At 35.4% G+C, this 22,337-nt stretch overlaps 1 protein-coding gene across 2 annotated transcripts; it reads right to left on the bottom strand.

Annotated features, from left to right (window-relative positions):
* Positions 1–3,792: 3,792 nt before the first annotated feature.
* On the bottom strand, positions 3,793–20,856 carry cenpi (centromere protein I). 2 transcript variants are annotated; one of them, XM_060885593.1, is made up of 21 exons: positions 20,586–20,856; positions 16,936–17,073; positions 16,673–16,791; positions 16,483–16,590; positions 16,322–16,370; positions 16,186–16,232; positions 15,940–16,029; positions 15,711–15,842; positions 14,951–15,076; positions 11,612–11,732; positions 11,403–11,497; positions 10,780–10,897; positions 9,275–9,339; positions 8,438–8,541; positions 7,585–7,720; positions 7,268–7,392; positions 6,981–7,029; positions 6,473–6,691; positions 5,163–5,204; positions 4,756–4,880; positions 3,793–4,716 (listed from the first exon to the last, which is right to left on the bottom strand). In XM_060885593.1, the coding sequence occupies exons 1-20, from the start codon at positions 20,749–20,751 to the stop codon at positions 4,767–4,769; spliced, it is 2,163 nt and encodes a 720-aa protein (XP_060741576.1). In that variant the 5' UTR covers positions 20,752–20,856; the 3' UTR covers positions 3,793–4,716; positions 4,756–4,766. The 2 variants fall into 2 exon arrangements, with proteins under 2 accessions (XP_060741576.1, XP_060741575.1); XM_060885592.1 differs by having other exon boundaries at positions 3,793–4,880.
* Positions 20,857–22,337: the final 1,481 nt, after the last annotated feature.

Here is a 22,337-nt window from a genome sequence, read left to right as displayed (position 1 = left end):
TTTAAATTACCAAAAGGGAAAACTGTATATAATGCTTGAGCAGGATTTGCTCTGGGTTCTTATTGACGCTGACGAACCCAAAGTACCACATGCATTTTGTAACTGCTATGCTTAGTAAAGAAGGCAATTGCCCTTTATAGATCGTTTAAAAAGTATAAAACAGGCCTTACATGGGCAACATTTTCCCCCATCTCTAGAAAATGCTGTCCATTCATCATGTTTTAGGCTTTAAGCTAGTGATATAAACTGATTCTGTTTCTATGATTAAACTCATCTATCTTGCTAAGAAGGTACTAAGAGAGCAAGTTTTAGCATTTTTTTCCCCGTGTTTCCTTTGGCTGTATTGCTGTACTATGAATTTAGAATTTATACACAAGAAAAATGAATTAACACAGGAGGAGAGTCTAAAGTCAATAAAGAAATTAAAGCAATTCAGAAATTAAAGGCATGGCAAGGCTGGCATAGTGACAATTGAGAAGGAAACCACACCTACTATATCAAGTACAGTTGAACTTTTAAAAATCCATTTAAACATAATTAATGGATTCAAACCTAACTTGCTGATAACACGGCATGAATGTCAAGTAGAAAATTATTCATAAAAATAACCAAATAGTCATCTATGAAAAAAATATTTACAGTCAGCTAGTGTGACTGCTGATTAGGTGTTATTATTTAGAACAGCCTTGAAGGCAGAAAAAAAATTATATTTAATGAATAAAAGATAAACACCTTAAAAGATAAGCCAACCACAAATAGATCTTCTTTAATTATGTTTAATTTCTAAAACTTGGGCCCTTTGAGGAGAAAATATTGCACGTCAGTGCAACTGACTTCATAAGGAAATTCATAACAATGCTACTGATTTAAAGAGAAAACAAGCTGCTATCCAATATATCTAGGAACTAAAGAAATAAGACTATCTGGGATTTTTTTTGTTGTTGCTGCTGTTACAGGCCATTGAATGCATTTGTGAGTTAAATATTAAAGGAAATTAGTATAAAAGTATAAAAACCTTCTTTAAAAACATTATAAATCAACAATGAATCAATATTTTAAAAAAAATCACACAAATGTTAGACAAAAGCTTATGATTCCAAGGCCTAAATTTACAACTAACAGTAAAAGCAACATCATCGCTTTCTACTACAGTTGAACTAACTAATACTAAATTACAAACAAAAAATATTAATAATTAAAACATCATATCAAGAATCCATTAATCATTCCACATTAACTCAATTCTCAAAAATATTCCACATAAAAATTTAATGTATGTTTCTAGAAAACATCACCATGGGCAGTATCCAGTTTTAAATGAAAATACCCCAATGGCAAGAGAATAAGCAACTTTGCAAAGAACTGTGTGGGCTAACATGAGATACACTATTTGCTTGAGTATTTGCTTTTGTTTATGCTCTTTTAATCTTTGTACAGTTTGAAATCTATCTCCACTATACGCAAATATTCTTAAAATAAGTATTGAACATGTCATCCATTTTCAAATACATTCAGAAATTTAGTTATCTATAATAAAATGGGGTAACACATGGAAAAAGTATTGAACACACTTACTGAAATTTATTTAATACTTCATATAAGAGCCTTTGTCGGTAATCTACACAGGCCCATATGCAAGGCTGTGATGAACTGTGAGATGTGACACATTGCCTTGGTCACCACTGATGTACCTGCTTATGGACCTGCGGTTGCTGTAAACATCGCGGATAGTCCACTCCCTTCTGGCATCAATGGGCCTCGGATGACAAGCTGGATGACAGTTCAGCCATCTGTGCACCAATTTTGATATGTTCTCACTATAGAGGCACATATACAACCCACCAGGCGCGGAGTTTCCGAGGTTGAAGTCCTGGTGCACCGTGCACAATTTGTCCTTTATCAGACTCTACTGACAAAAGCTACTGATTATCAAACAAATCAGTAGCTTTTCCCATTCTGACAGCAAACACTCTACTGACCAAAAGATGGTCCTTGGGTGGATATATATATTGCTCTATGAACTGCACCTGCTGCACCATTCATTTGCCAGGTGTACTAATGTATCGGCTCATCAGTGTATATTTACTGAGAAAAATTAGGGTGTTTTCAATACTAATTTAATTTGCTGTATAATGAAAATCATTGCCAATCATTTTTGGGAGCTTTTGAAGATAACAACTGTAAAATATTACCACTGAGAGTGTAAGCATTTTTACTTATAGCATGACAACCTTGAGTGTGATACCCATGACAGTCTTTGTTGATATCTAATGTCCTGCCCATCCAAAATATGGTCTACAGCTGCTTCTCTTTGGCCCAAAATGGGCCCAAGCATTTCAGTACTCAGTATATTTCAAGCCTAAGATTTGCTCTCAAGTGTACACAAGAAACCGGGCCATTACTCATTTACTATCTTGGTACGTGAGGCAAAATGGCAAAGACTTAAGTCCATCTGTTTTCTTCAAAACGCTCCTGTCTCAACAGCTTCCGAAGGTACAAAAACATTGTCATGTGATTAGACAGCCCTATTAACGGTACCCCATCTGGGTTTTATGCCATTAGAGGGAAATTATTCAGACCAGGCTAATCAGAATTGTGACTGCGTGGAAAGATATGCTGTGACAACGACAGACACGTCTGTCACTCACTGATCTTGAATGTTCATGTAGTCAGAGGAGGCTTACAGAATAGCAATGAGGGAAGCACGACTGCAGATTAGAATTCACACGAGCCAACAGTCACTACCAAGGTTGTAGCTAGGGTTCTATAGGTCGACGATATTACTCACATGTAATCTTACCGAAATCGCACACCTCTTTTAGAAACCCTATGAATTTTATTTGAATCCCGGACTGCGCTCTGCATGATCTGTCCTCTCTACTGTCGACCTGAGCTGCTACAGGCACAGACAGCTTATATGGTCATGATGGAGCTCACCAGCACCAACGGAGTGCTGGAGTAATTATAAAGGATTATAAAGGAGGCTGAATCAGGATGCAGAAGGGACGCAATAAACATAAATGAGAGCCCGTTGTGAAGGATATCAGAACACACATATTAGTGAATTTACATAATAAATAAACCTGGTTATGTCCGAGTCATGGAGGTTTATAAATCCGTATTTGCAGGTGTGCTTATAGCAGCACTGAGCCTGGCTTGTGTCTGGCGATGTAATCATTCAAAAACAGACATTTCTCAAATACAAGATCAAGATGTGTAGATGTGTATTTAGCGGTCTTAACACATCCGAAATAGTCATTTTTAGTCAAAAAAATCGTTATGGACCTCGCAAAGGAATCATATCGGTTTCCCGCGAGAGGATGATTCATATAAATAAACACACCGAGCGCCGTCTGGAGTCAGGCTCCCATTTGCTTCAGCGCTCCGGATATTCAGAGAACATCCACATAAGGCTACCGTAATTTAATACGTAGTGACAGTCAAATATATTGACTAAAATAAAGGTCTTACCTCTTCCACCAAGGTGAGTAGCAACCAATCGATGTCCGCCGAATTGTCGGTGTGCTAGAGATGACCTCCAAGACGGGGTAAAAGCAAAAGATTGTAAACCAACACCATTTCCACAATGGATTTAGCCACGAATCTCCGTTTGGCGCACAGTAACATGAGCAGCTGTGGCTACATGCTTACACGCAAAAATAGGGTATTAAACGTTATATCTGACTGTTAGTACCTAGAGGCGCCGGTACCAAACCTCTGAACAGTGACGGGGAAAATATAGCTGGATTTCCGCAGTTGTATAGAAAAGATAGCATGATGTAAAATAATAAATACATCCAAGTTGTTTAATTGTAGGGTACAAGCGGTCACTACAGATGGAAAACTTTAAATTGGGTAAAGCCTGTTAAGATAACTAAATATACACAAACACATTCATAGATGTTTAGTGAAGCTCTATCACATTACAACAGGATGGCTGTTATCGTGCATTATACATCATATACCATTTTAAATGGTTCCAAATAGACATACAGCACCATATTTGTCGAGAATAACTCGTTTCTTGATCCACTGCAATTTCTAATAACTGTACAAGTTTTTAAATGAATTGAATGGTGTAATTGAACAGATGGCAGAGTGGCAGTGGAGTTGCAATTACAAGTTGACAACAAATTGAAACAATACTGCGATATTCCTTCCTGTAGAGTACATTTAAATTACTAACCTGCAATTTTACTCTTCATTTACTTCAGGAACCTGTCATTTATATCCTGGCAAAAGTATCTAATATTTTACTCAAAACAGCTTGATCAACACTGTTCTGTGTGCATGGATTTTAATGGCAACAAAATCTGAGGTTGCACGTGTTTGATCATAATTAAACTAGTTTTACTCTTGTGCCTGAGCATTACTTTTTCAATGAGAAAATGTAGCAGTACAAAAAAAATACATGCATGCAAGTTAACTTAAAACTTAACCATTATTCATTGTTCAAACAAGAGTTCAACTGAAAACAATACACTGGTAAAAATGCATAAAATTAGAGCTTATAGTCAAATGAAAGACAAGGCTTTCAGATACAATCTTTCAAACACTAGATAAAAGCATGTGCAATGGAAGTTAGAAAGCAGAAAATTAATCATAAGCTACAGACTGCAAAAAGGACAAATAGCAAATACTGTGATTTCCTGCACAAAAGTCAGTCTAGAAAACAAATATGTACATGACCTTTCAAACAAAGAATTATTTTTTAAGATTCACAGGTAAAGCAACATTCTCAAGCCAATGATAGTTCTGACTCTTGGCTAATTAGAGCTGGAGGAGCTGCTCTGTCCTGTGTTGACCTGAATGAAGCAATTTAGGCCATCAAAGCCCTGGCAGAAAAGAAACTCCATATACCAGCTCCAGTATCTTCCAACCTCAAGATAAAAGACAAGTTACTGATAAATGTGTATTCACACATTACATTTCAGTACTACAGTAATACAGTGGTGTGAAAACCGCTACTGAGCAAAAAGAACATAGAGGCTCGTCTCAGATTTGCCAGAAAACATCTTGATGATCCCCAAGACTTTTGGGCATCTGTTCAAGCTGAAGCGAACAGGAAGGGGCCAACACTTTCACACCACTGTAGATCAGACTGAAAACTAAAATAATTTAAACCCAAACATAATACTTTAATAAAATATTAATGGCAGTACCTTTATTTCGGTCAGGTCCACACACATCCTCTCTGGCCAGCACTGCTCCAAAAAAAAAAAAAAAAGTTTAAAAAAAAAGTTTAAAAAAAACCTAACATAATTATACTCTCCTCAAAATTCCATTAGAACCAACAGTTGGTTTATTTTGTTTAGACCAAAGAAGGGACTCATTAAATGTTATAATAAAATCAAGTTTCATTTTAGATTCTATGAATATTAAAAAGTCCATATTAATACAGTTTTCTTGACCAGGGTTGGAAAGAACTTCTACACTTTATGTCCATGCTATGGCCAAAAGTTTATAGACACATGACCATCTGTGCTCTTTAAACATATCATTGCAGATTTTTCCCCCTTTACTCTTATAAGCAGATTTTCCATCTTTGAACATTTTTTGAAAGGTATATTAATACTGTATACACCCCAAGTATTATTTTGGTATATCTATACTTTACTTGAATATTATTGAATACATGACTCCTTTGCCTCTTGGAAGGCATAAACCACCTCATTTAAAAAGAGATGCTGAGGTACATATTGCTAATTTACTAATATTATCTATATATATATATTTCCTTGCTAACCTGCTTTTTAAAGTTATTTCACATTTAACATGATCTTAATAATAATAATAATAACAAACTTTATTTTCTATAGCACCTTTAAAAGTAGCATCTCAATGCACTTCACAGAAGAAAAAGGAAACAAACAATTATACAAATAATAAGTTAAAATAAGTAAGATATAAAAACACACCAAATAAGAACACATCAAAACAAGTAAGTTAAAAAAAATCAATTTCAAGTAAAAGCTACCCTAATGTTATAAGCTTTGAGGAAGGATTTAAAGACACTAAGGGATTCTGCTTGCCTAATCCGAACAGGCAAAGAATTCCAGAGTCTTGGAGCTACAGAAGAAAATGCCTGATCACTCAGATTTTAAAGGGGTATGTGGGACAATTAAAAGGACAGTTTCCGAAGAGCAGAGAGCATGCACAGGTGTGTAGGGGGCTAAAAACTCAGTAAGGTAGTGAGAAGCCAAGCCATTCAAAGCTTTGTAGGTAAGCATAAGAACTTTAAAATCCGCCCGAAATCTGAAATTTGTTGATGTTCCTGAGCTTCACATACTGTGTTTCTATAATAGTATATAAATCACTAATTTACTTAATGTAAGGCAAATACTTAAAGAACAGTTAAATCCTGTACAATTAATCAAATATAATCTAAAGTAGATTCCTGCTTCCTGTCTTTGGATTTAATTAATATATTCTTAGATTTATTCCTCCCCAACTCTCACCTTCACATACTCACCCTCCGGTAAAATTCAGTGGCATACTTGAAGAAGGCTGGATGGTGAACAAGATCAAAGCGGCTCCTGTACTTGGGTACCTTGCTCTGGGTAAGCAGGTGCTCGTCAATCTCATTGTTTGTGCCAGGCAAGAATGATTTGGAGTTCCACAGACAGTTCACCATGGCCACAAGTTGTTTATTGAAATTTTGGTATGTTCCTCTGCTTATGTGAAATGATTGCTGCAATCCAAAGAGATTGTGGCATATAGGTAATATGTTTGTGCATAGGTTTAGGAGTTTATGGAACTGATTCTACCAGAGGCACACAAATGTAAAATAAAATTGGTATTTAAACTATAGATTTAAAATATATATTTATTGTTAACTATAAGAAACTAAAACATTTTAAAAATGAACATTAAAGATGATATTGTTCAGTTAACCATAATCACAAATTAGACTGAAAATGTAGCATGTGTAGCATCTTTAATTTAAAAATGTAAATAAAATTTACACTACTTTTAATTACCTCATTTTGCTGCTCTTGTTTTTTTGCCAAGGTCAGATTTTTCCGGTACCTGTGGAAACGAATAATGTTGGAAGATTAACATTAAGACCCATTTTCAAACCAATATTTTCTGTGACACAATATTATCTCGTGTGCACAGCATTGCTGCAATACATTCCGGTGTACTCCATTTTAGCACTAAGCTATATAGTTTTATATTACAGGGCTTGCTTGCTTTTTTAATGCCATCAACGTTGTTTTCAACTAAATAAAATTAACTGTTGCTTCCAGAGATGATCACAACTTACCTGTACATGATGTATCCCAATCGATCCACAGTGAGTGAGTCTGTGGCAAGGAGAGCTGGATAAAACACACCAGCTGGGGGCATGATAACTAGAGGCAAGTCATACTTTACCAACATATCACACACCTAGAAATGAGATATACAAAATGTTTTGTACATCTTAAGAAAATGAAATACAAATAGGAACTGTACATTTATATGTAACAAAAAGCATTTGAAACAATTTAACTGACTCTCACATTACAGTGGGTTTTCTTATCAGATATCAGACTCCAAAACAATATACAAGAAGATAAAAACTATACAAGACTGCATTACTGTCTCATAGAAGTTGAGTGTATGATTGAGGAGTAGGATGTGGCAGTTCTCGAGACGTAGTCCCTCAGTAGCCAGGCGTCCTACAAAGTCCACAAGCTCTGTGACTGTATCTATTAACCTGGACAGGGTCATAGTTCTGCAGGAAAAGTTTGATATTTTGACTTAATTCTACTAGTCGTTTGCAGTACAATGTGAAATATAAGATACATACATTCTCACACAAAAGGTATTGCATGAGGAAATCACATAAAAGCATTTCACTTTTAGTCAAGATCTTAACATCTTTAAGCAGTATATCTCATTAATTTAGTAACAAACAGCCATAGCAGGCTGGCAGGCAGTGCAAGCTTATATACAGGTATATCTACCACCCAACACTATTACACTTGAATTCACAAAGTACTTTCAAGGTATAGCAAATTTAAGCAAGCAAGGCTTATCTATAAAAATACTGCATTATTTTAATATGTTTTTAGGTTCAAACAGACAAACAGGGATGATTTACCAGTAGCATTTCTGCATAACAATTCAACCTACATATAACCCTTATTAATTTTCTCCCCATGAGTCCATGTTCTACAACAAAAAATGACAAAAAAAATGGTTCTGGTGCTAAATCATCTAATTAATTCCACCTGTGTCAGAAGAATTACAGTGAGGATGAGTACATTTATGAATAAAGTTAAACAAGAGACAAGAGCTCTGAACATACCAATGCAGACATTAAAGGAAGATGATACAACTATGAGAATGTCAGTACCAGATCAAAATGAACCAAGGTCAGGTCTGATAACTATAATTCTTTGAAATTAAGATAATTGAAATCATAAAAATTAATGTAAAGGATGCTCACACTGTGGTACTTGTGTTGAGTTCTAGGCACTTCTCTAGAGGGTTCACAGAATGCCAGGTTAGCCATTTAAGCAGCATACTGTTCAGACACTCAATGATGCTGCACTGTGGAGAGTACATGAGAGAAGCAACAAACTGTTAAGCTGGTAAAGAATGAAATTCTTTGTAGCACTACAAAACCATTGTGCCATACATACCATTTAAATACATTTAAAATACTGTTACTACATTTAAAATGAATATTATTTATTTAAAATAATTTTAAATAAATAAAAGATTCCCCAAATCTTTTCCCAGTTTTCAACTGTTCATGTTCATTATTTTGTATGTTTAGAAATGAAAGGTTTTAAAAGATAGGTAGGGAACTTATTGCTCTTATGGATTTTTAAAAAGTATCAACTTCAATATATTTAAATTTAAAGCCTTTCTTCTATGAACAAGCTATAAATATAGTGTTATAAAAAATTTTAAATATAGTTGCGAATTAAACCGTTAATCATGTTTTTTTCCATTTACTGTTAACAATACTATTCTTTGTCTTGCTAAACAGTCACTGTTTACATATACTCCTCAAATATAGACTCTGCTGATTTAGCATTTGAATTAAAAACTCAAGCTTATAGACAAATGTCTTGACTTGGAATATAGGGTGAAGACTCCTGACTTGACGGACTGTTATTTTATCATTTGCAAACATCTCTGTCCTGTGCACAAAGAAAGGTCGATAAAAGACATGATTTGTCAAGGTCGATGTTTTTAAGAATATATTTTTCTGTAGATAACTGAAAAACTGAAATTCTAAATAAATACAAAGCAAGCATAAAGATTAGACACTCACCTTAAAAAACACATTAGAAGTAAAGTAGAGTTGAGACAGTGGCTCAAAGACGAGCATTCTGAGATCTGTTGATATTGGAGAAACATTATGCAACAACTGTTCACTTAATGGTTATACCAAACTAGAACTGAACGAAGATTCATTTCAAAATCAGGAAGTCAGCAAACAGTTTGCATAAACTGTTTCCCAAATTTGTTTCAAGCAAGCCCACTGCAGTGTAAATGTCAAATAAGAAGGAAATCTGTCTTTGAACCCAAGCTGGTATTTAAAATTTAACCTTCTTAAGTTCACATTTGCAGGCCTGTCAACCTTGGAAAAATTTTTTGAGTAGCAACTTACTGCAGCGACGCAGCGCGAGGTCAGGCACATTTGCTGGTCAGTGTTGATTAACTTCACATGCTCACTCATCACAACTTTTTACTTAGCACATAGTTCTCACTCACCACCATATCTAGTTATTCAACATACAAGTAGACCATGAAGAACTCTTTTATTGAAAAGGCAACATAAAAACTATTTTAACAACTCTTTATGTATTGCCATAAATTAGATCTAATGAACTAAACAGTAACTTCATATCTGACAACACATACATGTGTTAATTTTCTCAGCAATAATGCAAGACTCTAGACTTCACTATGGTTTTGACTGGCTGATCATATAACAATACCTCCCTCATCATTTCTACTTTCTGCTTCTATTTCCCTGGTTTTCACAAAAAAATCTGATGACCATCAGATGTGATCTACAGGAGCCAGTAACAATCGAGTCAGAATACGATTGATATTTAAAAAATTACATTAGTTTCGTCATGTTATAGCATGACTGCGTGCTATAAAAGGGATACACAGACGCTCGCGGATATTGATTTCTGCGTGCTCGCGCCAGTTTGTCTTTTCCGTTAAAGTACGACGGCAATGCGTTTACAGGCATGACTTACGTTTCCTATATAAATACTGGCAAATAAAGAAAAACTTGATCTGTGCGTAAAACGTAAACTTGAGGCACAACACCGGACACTTGGAAACATGTGACGCCTGTGGTTCGGCAGGCTTATTAAAATGGATGAAATTCACAATTCTGGCCATTTACTTTTGAAACGTTAAGTCCTCACTTGTAAAAAACAGTCACTAAGAAGAATTGAAGACTGACAGAGACAGATGAAAACCACATTCGTTTTGACGGCTCTCCGCTTGTAGCGTTGAAGAGTTTTAAACTGGCGCTATGATTGGTAGAATTATTTTCCCAGGTTGCTGCCCAATGCAGTTACACCCATAGGCACATTGCCTGGTGCGAAAATGCACAGACAGTTGAACTCAAAGGCATCAATGGTTTTTTACAATGCGTATTTTGAAGTGACAAATCGTAACAGCGTACTTTGATGTCTAAATGCGTATCTGCTACACAAAATGCGTAAAGGTTGTCAGGTCTGCATTTGTAGGGATATGACTATATTGTCGTCATCTAGGTACAGAGTATGACCTGCATTGCAAATTTACACTCACAATTGCTGGTCATCATAGGGATGTGGCTGAGAAGATCCAAAATCTGGGAGCGCATGAGTGAGCCATCCCACACACTCAGGAATTTGTAGAGAAAACTCTCTGTGCTGAAGAAACCCTCCTGAAAAACAAAGTAAGTAATGTAAGGTTATATATAAGCCTTGGGAACATTTTATTAATTAGCAACAAATGGGTAACTATGAAATAAAAATGAGAGGGGAGTTAGTGGCAATACATGGCCTGCAGGTCAAAGGTATGTGCTTTTATGAAATAATCTTGACACAACTGACCTGAGAACAGCATGACTTGACATCAAAAAGAATAGATTTATGCATTAAAAATTGATATCTAGATTTCTATAATACTGCTGTGTCCAAAAAAAGTGCTATATAAATACAATCGGCTTGAATTCCAGACAACACCTATGATACAAATACAAACCATACATAGCAGCAGTGGTATCCAACTGCTTTAATGAAAAAAATCAAAACTACAACAAACCTTAAAGCCACTGGGCCACTGACTAGCCCACTATCATTTTTAAATTTGACAAACATCTTGCTAGAAACATTACAAATTTTATTGTACATGCATTAACCATGAATGTCCTTCCTGCAAAGACTCACCTGGAGAAACTTTTGTGAGGAGAGGATAGTACTCAGGAATGTAGATGCCTCAGAAAGACTCCCTGAGCCCCCATCTTCAGGACATAGCAGAAACTCTATTCCATAAACAACAAGAGACAAAGACTAATTAACAGACAGAAAAAGCAGTGCTTGGAAAATCAGAACAATTAGTAAAATTATAATTAGGCTCAAGGCTAAATTTTTTTTACCCTCTTGAAGGGAGTGTCCTAGCCAGAAGTTAAGTCGCAAGAATGCAGACTCATCCTGTACACAGTCCAGGTAATGTAGAGCTAAAGAGGATCCGAGCAAAGAGCCCATTTGGGCCGGCAACTGAAACAGAAGAAATGCTCTAAGCTCACAAAGAAGAATTCCTGCCATTTATTAATTTATAAGACTAGCAATTTTTGGGTCTTATACAGTGTTTTATTTTCATTTTATTTTCATTTAAAACACTATCACCAATCATAATAATGCAAGGGTATCCACCGTCCAGTGATGTTTGAGCTCCATCATGTAACAAAAATACAAAATTGCTGTTTAGATAAATTTGAGGGCATGGGTCCATTTAGCTAGGCTTCTATTTGCAGGGCTGAATCAGTCAGAATTCTAATATTTCTACACTCAATAAAAAATTTCCACAACATGCCTCCTATATGAAACCTATATGCAGAAAAAAAATGTTGTCTAAATCTTAGTACACCCTTTTAACGAAGATGACAAAATAATGATGCACCAAAATGAACACCTAGGTCAAATCCAAACCAAAACTAAAGTGACTGAATTTTTTATCTCAGTTTCTGAGTTTTTTTATACCATTTTACCCAAGAGTGACACTAGTTAATGGATTTTATTTTGGTAAAGGTCAGTCAAACAAGATATACAACTTAAAATGAATATATGTTCCAATTATAGTGGTTTAAAGAGCTCCAGTGGCACTTTTCCTATTAGTCTTTCCTATTAGTAACTAAAAACTGTGTCAACACCAGCTATGTAATGCATGCCTAGCTATGGATTATCTTCCTTATTTCAAAGCCACTTGCCGGTGTTGACAAGTTAAAGCAGTTTGCAGTGCAAAACTTGACTCAAAAAGGTATAACTAATGGTTTATTTATATAGAGGTTCTTACAGCTAAGATTTGCTCTAAAACATATAAAAGCTAAGTAGGGTAATATGGAAATGTTAACAATAGCTGTCTCTGTATGCAAATGTTTTATGGTTAAAACTGTTTATTGGCACAATATTTTTGAATCTTTTTCATGCAATGGTTGAGCACACCTACAATCCAATCAAAATCACATTTTCAGACAGACCAATGGAATAATAACAATAAAACATGGCAAGCATTACACTATTTTTATTTAGCTGTCCTTAGAGTGCATGTCTATTAGCAGAGCAAACTATACCCAAACATGCTTTTTATACTGTATTATTAACTGTAACAAAATAGAGTAGTTAGGCAAAATATCACAAACGTTAATTCTATAAAAATAAATTGTGTTGTCTTTACACATTTCTTTTTCACATGCTGCTACTCTTGTACTTGTAAAAAAAATACTAAGAAATAGTGCAGAGAAACAGTACTCTTGCATGTTACAATTAGGGTTGCAAAATTCTGGGAATTTTCACAGCTGGAAACTTTCCATTGGAATTAACAGGAATATATGGAAATTAAATGGGAATTTACTAAACTGCAGGTTAGTCTATGACTTAAATGTAGTTGAAAAAAAAACTTTCAGAATAATCTTGGTTAAATTCAACCAGATCAAATGCATGTGAATTTCTACCCTGCATATTCACCAATCCCATGCACGCTGCACTTCAAATACTGCAAAGCTATTGAGGCCATACCCCCAATGCACTGTGCATTCATCTATAACATAACACAGATCATTTCTTAGATCCTGCAAACAAAATCATGTCCATCTTGGTGAGTATTTATATAAAGTATTTACATAAAGTATTTACATATTACATAAAGATATATTTAAAACTACATTGTGCTTTGTGTAAGCTATTGTGCAACAAAATTATATGATTGTAAATACAAATACACTGACTAGGCAGACATTTAGGCGAGATAATAAAAAACTGTCTAAAAAAACTATCCCCCACAATCCCTCTTAGTCACCCCCTCCCTTCACAGGCTCTGACTACCACAAATATTTATTCCACAGGTTTGTATTTGAGTCCAAGGATTACATCAATTCAAGTAATTTATAAGTAAGTTTTGATATTACTTTGGTAAATATATTTATACAGTAGCTAGCCAGCCAGTAAATCAGATATGCTAAATGTAAGCTAGCACTATTTAATTGACAATTTATGAGGATAGCTCATGCTGTTATGGACTTTCATCTATCCTCTCTGCTAGACAGTTTTCTGATATTTTACAGAAGTACAGTACGGGTCAAAAGTTTGGACACATTATTTTTAATGTTTTTGAAAGAAGTCTCTTATGCTCATCAAACCTGCATTTGATCAAAAATACAAGAAAAAACGGTTTGTGAAATATTGTTGTGAAATATTACAATGGCTTTCTGATTTAATATACTTTAACAATTTATTTATAACCTGTTATAATTTTTTCAGGATACTTTGCTGAAAAAGTTACATTTTAAAGTGTAATAATATTTCACAATATTACTGTTTTTTTATCAAATAAATCAGGCCTATGATAATGAGAATAAAAATATAAATAAGAATAAAATGAGCATTCAAAAATATAAATGGTAATTTGTCCAAACTTTTGACTGAACTATTATAGTATATTATTTATACTAAGATATAGTTTGTTTTAGCAAGCATGCTGACTGAGGAGTGTTTATTCATGTAGCCAATTTCTATTCATTTGCATCAATTGTAAAATATAAATAATTATTCAAAAATATTCCAATTGTTCAACATTATTATTTTTATAACGGTGCATTGCATAGATGTTTTACAAGGTTTTCTCCAATCTTATTCTATAGAACTATGCCACACACACCATCTCATGTGTGGATACATTTCACCTCAGCCAGTGTTGTCAAAATGTTTAAAAAATTTGTTTTAAATCTTTATTATATTACATCAAGGGCGTCCAATCTTATCCACAAAGGGCCGGTGTGGGTGCAGGTTTTTATACCAATCAAGCAGAAGCCACACCTGATTCCATCTGTTTAATCAGTTGTTCTTGGCTTTTAGTAGATTCTGGTGTGGCTTCTGCTTTGTTGGAATGAAAACATGCACCATGCCGGCCCTTTCCGGATAAGATTGGACACGGTTGTATTACATGCTTGTCTGCTTATGTCCAAACAAAAGGTTTATATTTAAGTTTGTATGTGATACAGTTTATATAAATACTGTGATTTCTAATTAATTCCAATAAATTCCCAGTAAGATTCCAACTTGGAATATTTCCAAAATTCCCCAGGGGGAAGTTTGCCTTTGCAACCCTAGTTACAATATACATGTACAAATACAAATCTATTGCTAGTTTAGACAGAGTTAAAATATTGTGAAAAACATCTGGTATGCAAGGATTGGCCATGGCATTTTTGCAGTGTTACCTCTATATTGTGAATGTTTTGTAGTAGCTGATTGAAAGATTGCAGTTCCTGTAAACAGAAGACACTCCTCTCAGAGCTGGTGTCAAATGCTAAGCTCAAGCCAGGAACCTCCAGGTGATGAAGTTTCTGTAAAAGTCATAGAGAAAGGTCAGATATAGATATAAATTCAAATTCACAGTACTTAAAATGTTAAGGTTTTTCTGTTATGCCGCCTACGTGCTTTTTTCTTCCTGCAAGCATTTGTATCTTTGTATCTTTGTATCTACACCATGCTAAATGGTAATGCTGCCACTTTATTTTCTTTTTTAGTTTATTATTGATTATTTTTTATTATATACAAGTTCTTTTGCTCACAGGATGTTTCCCCCCCAACATGATTCTTTGTAAAAGACTCCTCCTGCACCAACCCCTACACCACAATCAAAGTCACAGGCAACATTTACATTACCTAAAGACCCCTACCAGTATATGCATACTTTTAATGCATTGCGCTGCTGCCCCATGATTGGCTGCTCTTATAACTCTATAAATGAGGAGGTTAATGGGTTTTCCTATAAAAGTGGGCAGTAAGTGTTTGAGAACCCGTGTTTCAATAAACTTCCACTAAAAGCAGAATGCATTAGAAGGGGGCAGATCATATCCAGGCTATTAGCATCTTTCAGATAGTCTCTTCAGTAGGGTGTGGTCAGCAGCTCTTTCATCTCATCTAATCACCAGAGAAAGGAGGAGAGCCAGCTCCCTGCTTTAAAGCACGTCTTACCCGTTTTTTGGAAGTGGATTTGCCTTTTAGCACCACACTGAGATTAAAATCAGCAGTTACTTCAGCCCTGGCCTTCTTCTGGACAGCACTCAGTGCTGCTTTCCAGGTGGAATTGTAGTTCTTGAAGCCAGTCTGAAAACCATGCAGATAGGCAAGCTGGTATGTCAGATGTGAATACTTTCACAGTTACAAGAGGTATATTGTAACTTTCTAAAATGGATACGCTCACCCTCATTCGTGATGGCACAGAAAGCGTTACCAGCTCTGGCCGAAAGACTTTATACACAGCAAGCAACTGCATGAGGAAGGGTTGTCTGCCCTATTGTAAGACAGGGCACAGAAAGAGTAGCACAAATTATGTACAAATAATCCAATACACTTTTCAAATCATTGGGAAGTTTAGTTCAGTAACATTTTAAAAATAAATATACTGCCAACTAGTGGATCTCAGCAATGGTGTAAGTAATGCCATTACCATTTTGGCCTGAATATCCATCAGTTTTCTCACTCTGTATGGCTGCACTGCAGAAAACAGCAAAACAGTGCAACGTGTATGAACGAGTTTAAAGCAAAAAGCTAATTTACTTATTTCATTAATTAAAAAGAATTACCATGCTCCTTCATTGTTAAAAGGTACAACAAGTGGCAAATGAAAGGACACTGTAAAACAAAAACACACACATTAGCCTGCTGATCAATTATTTGCATTAGAATTTTACATAGGCAAAATATGAATTTTGATGATATGGAAAGATAAGACAATTGAACATACCAGATTTTCTTCAGTCACAAAGCTAAAAATAAAGCCATAGATGGACCTCAGCTGGTCTTTGCAGTCAATAAGGTCAAAAACAGTAAGAACCCAGCGAAGAAAAAGGACCTTTTAAAAGAAAGAATGTTTTAAATGCACCGATTAATATGTACACACTACTGAACCAAACAATACATGAATAGATTGTTACCTGGGCATTAACTGTCATTTTCCCCATGCACAGCCATGACACACCTCGTACAATGGCTTCTTGAGGCACTACTGAAGAAGGTATCAGAAACTTCAAAATCCGCATACATGTCACACTACCTGTGGAGTGATCAGAACACTTTAGATAACAGTAAAATCGGTGTTTTATAAAAACCTAAAAATTAGAATGTTTGATGGTCGTTTTTGTTTACAGAAATTTTGCACTCGGATACAAAGGCCAACTTTATGGACGAATGCTTGTACCTGCACGGAGGCTTAGTGCCAAGTCCAGAAGCAATGAGATAGCATCTGGTGGAAGACCATGACAGACAGCAACAGTCTCCACCACAACCAAGTTCCTTTCTAGTTCATCATTGCCTCTTACAACTGTGCCTTCCTGCACTGTGGAAAATGAATAAAAACTCATGATTAGAATGAACAATGTCTCTTTAAGAGACATCACATTTGGCTGGACTTGCACAGATTTAGAGTTTTCCTGTTCCCAATATACCTCATCCATACCTCAAACAATTGCCTTTTTGGGAATTATAATTTTTTTCCCAGTTACACAAAATTAAGTTAAATCATAAAAATTAAGTGAAAAACAAACATTTTAGGGAAAATGGGAACAATAAAATATTTACAAAAACTTGGTTACACGAGTCTGCACACCCTTTTATAATTGGGTATGTGGCTGTGTTCAGAATGAATTATTCACATCCAAAAGCACTTATATTAACAACAGTCAATTAAATTTCTTCAAATCATTGTTTCATCCAACTAATGAAGCCATGGTCTGCAAAGAGGTTTTTAACCAAGGTGGAAGGAAGGAATTAGCTACAAATTCCCGTCAGTCTTATCTAGATTGTTGTAAGTTTTTTATTTTTCCTGTTCCTTCCTTGTTCCTGATAAAACTATCCTGATTTTCATACTTTATAGTTATTTAAATGTAATTTAACATTTTACACCACAAAAAGATGTAATTTTAATAGAGGTGTGTAAACCTTTATATCTCGTGTACTATGGATATTTCTATGATGTACTGTGAAGTTGTTTTCCCAAAAAAGGTATTAGATGTGGTTACACATTAAAATGCCCTGTTAAACTAAAACTACATTTTAAACTGATCGATTAAAAAAAACAGTGCTAGACTGAGCTTGAACTACACTTAAGTAATTTCCAATTAGAAATTTTATGCTAATCCTGAGGAAAGAAATAAGGGAGAACGGCAGGTTTAACTTCTGTTTAATGCTGTTTTGTCCTTTTTTGCAAAGGATTTATTGGACTACATTAAGACCAAATAGGTGCTGTCAGCCAGGGTAACCATTTGATTTAGCTGACATTAGCTTTTGAAAAAAGCTCTCAACTGTATAAATGACAGCCTGGTCCATACATTTATGTTAGTCATTTACTAAAATGCTTAATTAAACGAATGAGTCATGATCAGAAGCAGTAAATTAAGACCTTGTAATGAGGGTTACAAAATTCTGGGAATTTTCACAGCTGGAAATTGGAATTAACAGGAAAATACAGGAATTAATATATTTAATTGACAATTTATGAGGATAGCTAGCTCAAGCTGTTATGCCAAATGTTTGGACACATTATTCTTAATGATTTTAAAAATAGTCTCATCAAGCCCGCATTTGATCAAAAATACAGGACAAAACACTTTGTGAAATATTGCTGTGAAATATTATTACAATGGCTTTCTGATTTAATATACTTTAACATATAATACTTAGAATTTATCAGATAAATACTGTTATTTTTTTCAGGATTCTTTGCTTAATATAAGTTACATTTTAAATAGTAATATTTCACAATATTACTGTTTTCCTTTATCTTTGATTAAATAAATCAGGCTTAAATGAGCATAATATACTTCCTTCAACAACATAAATTATAATTTGTCCATTGTAATTTTGACTGAACTATTGTATATACTTGAATATAGTTTGTTTTTTGCAAGCATGCAGATTGCATTTATTCATCTAGCCTATTTCTATTCATTTGCATCAATTGTAAAATGTTTATATTCTAAAATATTCCATTTGTTCGACTTATTATTCATATATCTGTTCATTGCATTGCATAAATGTTTTTACAAGCTTTTTTCTAATCTTATTCTATAGAACGATCCCATGCACACAATCTCGTGATCACATTTCACCTCAGCCAGTGTTGTCAAAATGTCATTTTAAAAAAGAAATTATCTAAAGATATATAAATATATATTATATCTAAACAAAATGTTTATATTTATGTTTGTATATGATACAGTTTATATAAATTTCCCGATTTCTAATAAATTCCCACTAATTTTCCAACTTCCCATTAACCAATTTCCAAAATTACCCAGATGAACTTTGCAAGTTTCTGGAAATTTACTGGTTTTTCACCCCATTGCAACCCTACTGGCAAATCATCTCAAGGGAGGAACTTGTGACCCTATGAATGGCTATAATTCCTAAACCATTAATAAAATATTTTTGTTAAACTCCTTGAATTAATACTGAAAGTCTGCACTTCAATCACATTGGCTGCTTAATATCAAATCCACCATGCTGTGTACAGTGGACAGAGGCATATAACAGAAATTGTGTTATTTTCCAATTACTAATGGACCTTCAAATAGTCCTAGTGTCCTCATCTACCAGTTCTTCTCCATTTAAGGCAAGACATCATGTCCAGTAACAAAGTGCCCCTTCTCTAATTATACACTGTTTTAAAGTTACACTAAATATAAACACGGTACTTAATCTGTACTCTGTTGAGTTAATGTCCCTTCATAAACTGGGTAGTAGTTCAGCAAAATACCCCTAACTGACGAGTAGGAGGGTTCTTTTTCTTTGGCTTTCCCTAGTTGGAGGAAGAGAATTAAATGTTAAATACAATTCAAATGCAGCATAAATCATCACACCCATTATACATCACTCGATTAAAATGAACAGCATCAGATCCCTCCTGAGCATATATTACACAGAGGATTCTCAGCATAGTAACAGGAGTGGTACAGACTTTCAGGAACAGCAGCTTAACTTTTAAACACTGTTTTCACTTGCCAATTTGCACACGTTTCTGGATTGACAGCAGTCTAGTTTATCCTTTTCTATGCAAAATGTTTGCAAATCATCCTCTACTTCTAATCAATATCTCTTTGTGTAACTTTTGTTCATCTTAAACCAGAACTCATGCTCATGTTTCTGAAAACCTCAGCGTAGGTGGTGCACCTGACACCCACATCTCACTAATTCTAGCATTACTGCACACAATATTGTTGAACATACAGTATTTACACTGGTCGGCGCCGTTTATTGTCTTTTGTGTATTGTCTTGTCATTTTTTGTCTGCACTGTCTTTTGTCCTGCTCAGTTTGCACAGATGCACTTTACGTATCTAGGACTAACTTACTAAGTCCTTATAGCTCTGTCTTTGTTTTATGTAACACACTGATCCTGGAGAAACGTTGTCTCATTTCACTGTGTTCTGCAACAGCTATATGTAGTTGAAATGACAATAAAAGCTTCTTGACTCTTGACCCCACACAGTTCCATGTTAGTGCTGTGCTGAATGATCTATAAGTGAGGAAGAGCGATCCTATTGTAAACCTACTGTGGTAGGTTTATATGGTAAAATAGTTCAGTTTAACTCTTAGAAGGTCAAAGGGGGAAAAAATAAAGTCTAAAATGAGTGCTAAAATGACTGCTAGCTTTAGGTCAAATTTACTCCAGGGAAATGAATGCATTAATTTACATTTACATACGCTTGTTAACTCGTCAATAAAGCTATCAGGGTTGTGCTAACTACCTTTATTAAAGAAACACATTGTTATTTTGAAAATTCATCCGTGCTAATTTGCTTGCTGTTCAACACATTTAGAGACGTCATGTCCTGTTGTGCAGCTTACTTACCGTTTGAAACATAACTCAACGCGAGCTGAAACTGGTTCGCGTCACCCTTCTTTCTAACACTTTCTGCTACACGTAAACCCCTACTGCTCAACCCAGAACCTGAAGACTCTAATAATTCTCTGGATGGATACGAAGCAAAACCAGCAGGATTGGACAAATTCGCCATTGTATGAGCTACATAATACTGTCTTTCCTTGATACTAGTTTGAGCTCGGATTCAAACAAAACTCGAAATATCCGCGCGACCGTTTGGACATGCGCATTATAAAACTTCCGGTTTAGCTCAGTTATGCCACCCAGAGGTTAAATGGCCGTATCACTGTAACCTGTTTGTACTGTTCAAATGAATAGACACGTGCTCTTGACGCCAATGAATCTCTGCTTTCATATGCTGCACATATGAAAAAACAATTCCCAAATCAGTATCTTATTAAGAAGACAAATATTCAATTCAATTTATTTGAATAGAGCTTTTAACAATTTCCCATCGTCTCAAAGCAGCAGAAGTATGGAAACAGAAAAGAGAGAAAAAAAGAAATAAATATATAATAATAATAAGAAGAAGAAGAAGAAGAAGAAGAAGAAATAAGAAGAAAAATAAATAAGTGAATATATACATTTAGAGTTTAAAATAAATGTAAAAAAATATTGCATATATAATAAATATAAATATATATAACACTAATTGGTGTCTGTTCCAAATCTAGCCATGGGGGTCACAGTCCAGTGACTTCTGTGCCGGTCCCAAGCCCGGATAAATAGAGAGGGTTGCGTCAGGAAGGGCATCCGGCATAAAACATTGCCAAATCTAACCATGCGAGTTGTCAGTAAGAATTTCATACCGGATCGGTCGAGGCCCGGGTTAACAACGACCGCCATCGGCGCCGTTGACCTACAGGGCGCCGGTGGAAATTGGGCTACTGTTGGTCGAAGGAGTAGAGGAGGGAGGAGAGTGCACAGACAGAGAGAGAAGAGGAAAGGTAAGAGTGTAGAACTGAGAATAGGGACTCTGAATGTTGGTACTATGACAGGGAAAGGTAGAGAGCTGGCTGATATGATGGAGAGAAGGAAGGTGGATATACTGTGTGTACAGGAGACCAAGTGGAAGGGTAGCAAGGCTCGTAGTATAGGAGCAGGATTCAAGCTGTTTTATTATGGTGTGGATAGTAAGAGAAATGGGGTAGGTGTGGTCCTGAAGGAGGAGTTTGTGAGGAATGTTCTGGAGGTGAAGAGAGTGTCAGACAGGGTGATGAGTCTGAAGTTAGAGATTGAAGGGGTGATGTTGAATGTTGTTAGTGGTTATGCCCCGCAGGTAGGTTGTGAGTTAGAGGAGAAAGAGAGATTCTGGTGTGAATTCGATGAGGTGATTGAGAGTATTCCCACGGGTGAGAGAGTGGTGATAGGAGCGGATTTTAATGGACATGTTGGTGAGGGGAACACAGGTGATGAGGAGGTGATGGGCAAGTTTGGAGTTAAGGAAAGGAACCTTGAAGGACAGATGGTAGTAGACTTTGCTAAGAGGATGGACATGGCTGTGGTTAACACGTATTTTCAGAAGAGGGAGGAACATAGAGTGACTTACAAGAGTGGAGGTAGGAGAACACAGGTAGACTACATCCTTTGTAGAAGAGGCAATCTGAAAGAGATTAGTGACTGTAAAGTGGTAGTGGGAGAGAGTGTAGCCAGACAGCATAGGATGGTGGTGTGTAGGATGACTCTGATGGTCTGTAAGAGGAAGAGGTCAAAGATAGA

Source organism: Tachysurus vachellii, chromosome 13 (genome assembly GCF_030014155.1).
Source record: "Tachysurus vachellii isolate PV-2020 chromosome 13, HZAU_Pvac_v1, whole genome shotgun sequence".
NCBI classification, from domain to species: Eukaryota; Metazoa; Chordata; class Actinopteri; order Siluriformes; family Bagridae; genus Tachysurus; species Tachysurus vachellii.
Note: the sequence above shows the minus strand (reverse complement) of the source record. Positions and strands in the feature narration are given on the sequence as shown.